This window comes from Salmo salar, chromosome 02, assembly GCF_965601325.2.
Source record: "Salmo salar chromosome 02, fSalSal1, whole genome shotgun sequence".
NCBI classification, from domain to species: Eukaryota; Metazoa; Chordata; class Actinopteri; order Salmoniformes; family Salmonidae; genus Salmo; species Salmo salar.
In genome coordinates this window covers 59,124,600-59,132,398 of record NC_138292.1, presented here as the reverse complement: position 1 = coordinate 59,132,398, position 7,799 = coordinate 59,124,600, and the positions used below count along the sequence as shown (strand labels likewise).

At 46.0% G+C, this 7,799-nt stretch overlaps 1 protein-coding gene across 1 annotated transcript; it reads left to right on the top strand.

The window, feature by feature from the left end:
• On the top strand, window positions 1–5,060 carry LOC106588476 (uncharacterized). Its single transcript, XM_014177563.3, has 3 exons — window positions 1–326; window positions 676–857; window positions 3,296–5,060. The coding sequence occupies exons 1-3, from the start codon at window positions 35–37 to the stop codon at window positions 3,455–3,457; spliced, it is 636 nt and encodes a 211-aa protein (XP_014033038.3). The 5' UTR covers window positions 1–34; the 3' UTR covers window positions 3,458–5,060.
• The last annotated feature ends 2,739 nt before the right edge of the window (window positions 5,061–7,799 follow it).

Below are 7,799 nucleotides of genomic sequence, written 5' to 3'. Positions count from 1 at the left end.
AATTCTCTGGGTGAAGACAGGGGAGAAGTTTACCATGAAGTGCTCCACCACTCTAAAAGACCAGGACGGAATGTACCTGTATGTTGGGCTGGACAGGGACAGGGAGGTGTTGTATTACTACCAGCGTGGCTCCAAGCTGACCCCCAGGAAAGGCTACTGGGAGAGAGTGAAGACTGAGGGACCTGTGGACCAACTGACCATCATCGTCAGTAACCTGACCATACAGGACACAGGTGTCTACCTGTGTATTTACACAAAATTCAATGAAACCACGAATGAAAATGAAATCAACCAAGGAAGAGGCTCCACTCTGGTCGTGGTGAATGGTAGGTCTATGTTTACACTCTAGATGTGATGTGTTTTACTCTTCTCATGAATGAACAGTCAATTTCACATGTAGAAAAAATGTGTGTAATATAGAATCCAGACTAGTGTTTCTCAATCTGTTGTTCATAGACTGGCAGCGGTCCCTGAGGTGTTTCAGACCAATTTAGTGAACTCTCAAGTGTTAGTTTCAATATAAACAACCATAGCCTGCTGGTCCCGATACAAAAAAGCTGAGAAACACTGTCCTTCAGTGGTTTTTCTTTTGTACAATTCTGTATCTGATAGTTATTTTGTGTGAGTGCCGCAGCATACTGATTAGATTTTCCCATTTGGTGATTTCTTCCATAGACGATGACCCACAGCTGCCATGTCCTACAGCTACTGCAGTAACGCTGACCCCCTTTCACCCAGCCAATGAGAAGCCGTGCGCATCTGGCGTGGTAAACATCATCATCATCATCATCATCACCACCACCAGCCTCTTGACCATCCTACTGTGTGCCATCTTCCTCATCTGGCTCCCTCCACGGGTGAGTGTGCTGATGGTTGCCCGGGTGATGGGTCAATCGCATATATCTGTCAAAACATTGTCCTTTATTAACAAGTTGTCCTAGTCCTACTAAACACATTGGGATCATAATACCAGTATACAGATCTACTTTTTGTTCTAAACACTGTCAAAACACAATATCCTTTTAATGCCAGTCATTGTAATGACTGAAATGGGCAAAGGGCAATTCAGATGCATAATTGTTTTCATCAATGTCCAAGAATAATTAAAAAGTGGTTGAATTAGTAAAAATTGATTGCTTGTAGCGCATTATAAGATATTACATTTTATTTGTCACATACGCCGAATACAACAAGTGTAGATGTCGGAGTGTGCGCAACTGGTCGAAGGAAGTCAGGTGCAGGAGAGCAGAGATGAGTGAACAGGCACACTTTATTCAGGCAGAGGAAATCAGCCGGACGCAACTGCGTCACAACACTCCGGCCCAAGGAAAAAAAGCGATAGCGCACAAATTACACAAATAACAAAACCACGGGTTACAACAATACCCGGAGCAAAACCAGCCTGTAGCGTCACCCACATAACGAACGAACAATACCACACACAGACATGGGGGGGAACAGAGGATAATATACACATAGGGTAATGAGGGGAATTAAACCAGGTGTGCGGGAAAACAAGACAAAACAAATAGAAAATGAAAGGTGGAGCGGTGATGGCTAGAAGACTGGTGACGTCGACCGCCAAACGCCGCCCAAACAAGGAGAGGGACGACTTCGGCGGGAGTTGTGACAATACACCCCCCCCCCCCTTGACATGCAGCTACAGCCGCGCGCCGACACCGGCCTCGGGGACGACCCGGAGGGCGAGGTGCAGGGCGATCCGGACGGCGACGGTGGAACTCCTGCAGCAGTGAAGGGTCCAACACGTCCTCCACCGGAACCCAGCATCTCTCCTCCGGACCGTACCCCTCCCACTCCATGAGGTACTGAAGGCCCCCCGCCTGATGCCTCGAATCCAGTATGGAGCGAACGGAGTACGCCGAGGCCCCCTCGATGTCCAGAGAGGGCGGAGGAACCTCCCACACCTCAGACTCCTGGAGCGGGCCAGCCACCACCGGCCTGAGGAGAGACACATGGAACGACCTCGTTCCGTCTCCTCAGGACTTTAAATGGCCCCACAAACCGCGGCCCCAGCTTCCGGCAGGGCAGGTGGAGGGGCAGGTTTCGGGTCGAGAGCCAGACCCGGTCCCCCGGTGCGAACACCGGGTCCTCACTGCGGTGACGGTCTGCGCTGGCTTTCTGGTGCAGCACGGCCCGCTGGAGGTGAACATGGGCAGCGTCCACCGCAAGAGCCTCGATCTGACTCTGATGCCAAGGCGCCAGAACCGGCTGGTACCCCAGTACGCACTGGAAGGGGGAGAGGTTAGTGGAGAAGTGGCGGAGCGAGTTCTGAGCCATCTTGGCCCAGGGCACGAACGCCGCCCACTCCCCCGGCCGATCCTGGCAATAAAACCGCAGAAACCTACCCACACCTGGTTCACTCTCTCCACCTGCCCATTACTCTCGGGGTGAAACCCGAGGTAAGGCTGATCGAGACCCCCAGACGTTCCATGAATGCCCTCCAGACCCTCGACGTGAACTGGGGACCCCGTTCAGACACTATATCCTCAGGCACCCCGTAGTGCCGGAAGACGTGCGTAAACAAGGCCTCCGCAGTCTGTAGGGCCATAGGGAGACCGGGCAGAGAGAGGAGACGGCAGGATTTAGAGAAACGATCCACAACGACTAGGATCGTGGTGTTCCCCTGTGAGGGGGGAAGATCGATGAGGAAATCGACCGACAGGTGCGACCATGGCCGTTGTGGAACGGGTAAGGGGTGTAGCTTACCTCTGGGCAGGTGCCTAGGAGCCTTACACTGGGCGCACACCGAGCAGGAGGAAACATAAACCCTCACGTCCTTGGCCAAGGTAGGCCACCAGTACTTCCCACTCAAACAGCGCACTGTCCGACCGATGCCTGGATGACCAGAGGAGGGTGACGTGTGGACCCAATAGATGAACCGGTCACGGACAGCAGACCCACGTAACGAACCAATGAGGGGAATTAAACCAGGTGTGCGGGAAAACAAGACAAAACAAATGGAAAATGAAAAGTGGTGCGGCGATGGCTAGAAAACCGGTGACGTTCGACCGCCGAACGCCGCCCGAACAAGGAGAGGGACCGACTTCGGCGGGAGTCGTGACAGTAGACCTTAGAGTGAAATGCTTACTTACAAGCCCTTAACCAACAATGCAGTTTTAAGAAAATACCTAGGAAGAAATAGAGGTAAGAAAAACAAATAATTAAAGAGCAGCAGTAAATAAGAAAAGCTGGGCTATTTACAGGGGGTACCGTTTCAAATGGTCTCGGTAGCCATTTGATTAGCTATGACTGAAGCAACATTCCTGTTTCACAGGTGAAGAGGTGCTGTAACCAGGGAGGATCCACACCCCAGGTCTTTCCTGACTCGGTCTATGTAGAAATGGCCAGGAATCACAATTATCAACCAGACACACAGCAGGTAGAATCGTACCCCTACTCTGTGTCTACCAAAGGAGGAACTAGGACCACTGAGTAGCTTCTTCAAATGCCTTTTCTGAATATTGCTTCTTTGCTTTCTCAGAATTGAAAAGCCTGTTCTGCTGTATTTCACAGTTCTAGCCTCAATGCAAGTCTTTGTGGTAAATTGTTTGTGTGTGTCGCACCATACCATGCTTGTGTGTGTGAATAAAATCTCTATATGGAAAGTATAGGAGGGAACAGCCAATGTTATATTCCAGGGCTATTCAACTATATTCTTACGGGGGCCAGATGTAAAAAAGGTTAATTGCAGGGAGCCAGACATTTTCCACATGCGACGCACACACACACAAATAAAGCACTTTTCTTCTAATGAAATGTTGCTAAAAGTAGTTAGGGAAGAAGTGGAAAGTGCTCGATCAACGTGAGTTTAGGTGCAACCAAAAAAGTGCTCCTCATTGAAAAGGAAAAGGCTCAATGCTTGCTCACCATTTTAACTATTAAAAGATTCTTATAAGTAATTTGGTGATTTGAAAATCATCTGAAAACTAAGTATCTCAATAAATAACAGACAACAACCATAGTACTTTTCATTTTGGCACTAAACTTCAGATTTTGATGCAGATATTTTATGAATGGTCAGAATTGATCAAAGGGCCAGTCTAAATTACTGAATGGGCCGGATCTGGCCCGTGGGCCGCCAGTTGAATATCCCTGTTTTAGTCCATAAGGTGTACAGTTGATAGTGATGGAGGCCTCTCTATAACTTTTTTCAATACATCAGGTCATAAGATTTATATTCGTTTTAGTTCTGAACAATAGTGTAGGCTGTGTTGTTCTCTAGTGTTTTTAGGTGAAAAGCTGTTCCTGTGCATGGTGTCTGCCACAAAGTTAAAATGAGAACTGTTTGTTAAGACTTTTATTATATTTTATCATAGGTACAAATATTTTAGCTGCCTAAACTTCATCAGGTACATCAGGATATAAGCCATTTTTACATTACATTTGATTATTCTATGGTTTTAGTTGAGATAGCTAGTAGGTTAAAACCATAATGATCTGAGTAAAAATGTTTCATGCTGATACGGAGTAATGAGTGCATCTTGTGGTTGGAAAAATAATTATTCATTTTTACCAAGTGACGTAGTATTTGTCTTACACTATGAGTCAGTTTTTTACTTATGTTTCAACTTCCTAACAGCTTTTTTCACTTTAAAATAGTTGTAACTGTGTATTGTATCTTTTTAAAGGAAGAAAATATTCTCACCATTTGCCTTTTAATCAAAGTATTGATATATTCATGTGTAATTTAACTTGTGTATTGATGTTTATGTTGTATTTGTGTATGTGGTACGCATTGGTGATGTTCAGCTATATTGTATGTTTTGGAAAGCTTTCTATCTCAACCAAGTGAAGACAAGTTCAGACAGGAAACCAGAGTATTTGCATCAGCTGATATTGCACCAATTAGATTCACTCTACCGCTTTCTGACCACCCACCCCAGACTCCACCTGCCTTGTTCGCTGTTTATTATTATTATTATTATTATTATTATTATTATTATTATGTCATCATTACGCATGCTCTGACAGTGAGCTACCCCAAAGAAGCAGAGCCTAACGCCAAGAGTAACGTATTGAATGTATTTGAATATTTTCTAATAAATGTCCAATTTATATTTCAATATACATGAGCAGCATCATGAAGTTGTTTTTTCAACATACTATCTTCTACAATCAAATCCAAAATCATAACCATAAGTCAAGTACTCTATTAATGTCACACATATCCTGTAAGCCAGACCTCCGTGTGCTGCTGGTGACAGTGGCTTCTGATGTGGTGGCAGCAGACACATGCGAAATTAAACCTAACACCTCAGGGGAACATAAATGCATCTCTTTTACACGCCATCATTTTCAGAAACCAGTGAGTGAATAACTCCACAACCAAACACACAGAGCCTACCCTGCATGGCATACGAATATGGAGCGCAGGCTGTATCCCCACTCTCACACACTCTACTAGTTATTTATTATGGAGAGACATGTTGAGAGAGAAGTGTGTCTTAAAAGTCTAACTTTTTCTGAACGTATAAATCTTACTCTTAATCAGAATTCTTAAGGCCGATGTGGTTTTGTGTCTTCTACAACGGGTTGGTCAAAACAAGCATTGTTAATCCAAGATGGCGTAGCAGTGCGGACGTGTTTGTTGTTGTCCCATGTAAATTAGTTTTTTTTTTTCATCTTTTTTTGTATATATTTCAATCTCCTTTTCCATTTTTAAATGAAATATACCTTCCGGTAACCCGCCTCACCCAATGTGATATGGATCTGCTATTCGGAAGTTTACATACACTTCGGTTGGAGTCATTAAAACTCGTTTTTCAACCACTCCACAAATGTCTTGTTAACAAACTATAGTTATTGCAAGTTGGTTAGGACATCTACTTTGTGCATGACACCAGTCATTGTTCCAACAATTGTTACAGACGTATTATTTCACTTATAATTCACTGTATCGCAATTCCAGTTGGTCAGAAGTTTACGTACAGAAGTTGACTGTGCCTTTAAACAGCATGGAAAATTCCAGAAAATGATGTCATGGCTTTAGAAGCTTCTGATAGGCTAATTGACATCATTTGAGTCAATTGGAGGTATACCTGTGGATGTATTTCAAGCCCTACCTTCAAAGTCAGTGCCTCTTTGCTTGACATCATGGGAAAATCAAAAGAAATCAGCCAAGACCTCAGAAAAAAAATGGTAGACCTCGACAAGTCTGGTTCACCCATCGGAGCAATTTCCAAACGCCTGAAGGTACCACGTTCATCTTGTGGCAAACCTCTTCAAAGTTAGGAGCGTTTGTCACAAATTAAGTGGGAAACTGTCACCAAAGTCAGCCCAGAATGAAAGTTATTTTGAACATGACAGTACCTGTGTGTTTGTTTCTCTGTCCTGGTCCACCCAGGCCGCAGGTAAGGTCAAGGATAGCAGGGTTTGGTACACAAATCTGGTTCTCGGTAGGTCCAGGTCTAAACGCCAACAGGTAAGTCCAAAACAGTCCAGCTCGTACACGGTAAATCCAGCCAATGTAGATTGTCTCTTTCTCTATGGTTCATAGATCCTTCCCGCCCTCTCGCTTCCTGTTTTTTCTTGACCCTTTATCTGTGGGTCGGCTCCACCTTCTGAGGGTTCCCCTTGCTTCTGGAAATTGTAGTTTTGGCAGTCGGCCATTTTGTGATCTGTAGTTCTGATTGGGGTGGCCATTTTAGTGATCGGGCAGAGCCCGTTTATTAGTTCTGCCCTCACATATCTGCCATTTATCACTCGACCCCCATTTCCCATTTCCTTTCCTGCTCTGTGTTTCAAGTCAAAGTGAAATGGTTGGAGACTCAAAAACCACCGCATCACCCGAGCGTTCTTCTCTTTAGCCCTATGCATCCAGGTGAGTGGTGCATGGTCACTGATGAGGGTGAAGTGGCGCCCCAGCAGGTAGTATTTCAGGCTTTCCAGAGCACACTTTACTGCCAGCGCCTCTTTCTCAACAACTGAGTAGTTGGTTTCCCGTGGTTCCAGCTTCCGGCTTAAAAACAGGATGGGGTGTTCCACCCCTTCTACCTCTTGGGACAGCACTGCTCCCAAGCCGACCTCTGAGGCATCCGTCTGAACCACAAATTCTCTCTCAAAGTCTGGTACCACCAGCACTGGATTACAGCAGAGGGCCTCCTATAATGTCCTAAATGCTTTGGTGGCCCTTTCATCCCACTTGACCATGTTTGGCCCTCTGGCTCTAGTCATGTCGGTGAGTGGGGCGGCCACTGTGGCATAACTTGGGATGAACTTCCGGTAGTACCCGGTCAGCCCTAGGAAGGCTCGAACCTGCTTCTTATTTACTGGTTTCGGCCATTCTCTTATTGCCTCCACCTTCTTACGTTGGGGTTTGATTAATCCTCTTCCCATGGTGTATCCCAGATACTCCATTTCCTCTAACCCCACGTAACACTTGGCAGGGTTCGCCGTGAGCCCTGCCTTTCTAAGGGCGTCTAACACTGCCTGTACCCGGGGTAAGTGGGATTCCCAATCTGGGCTGTAGATCCCCACGTCATCTAAATAAGCTGCGGCGTATGCTTGGTGCGGTTTTAGGACCTTGTCCATGAGCCGTTGAAAGGTGGCTGGGGCCCCGTGTAGGCCGAATGGCATTACGGTGTATTGAAACAAACCGTCAGGGGTTGCAAAGGCTGTCTTTTCTTTGGCCCTGGGGGGTCAGAGGAATTTGCCAGTACCCTTTTGTCAAGTCCAGGGTCGTAATGTACCGAGCTTTACCAATTTTCTCCAGTAGTTCGTCTACTCTGGGCATGGGGTAGGCATCAAACTTGGAGATTTCATTTACCTTCCGAAAGTCG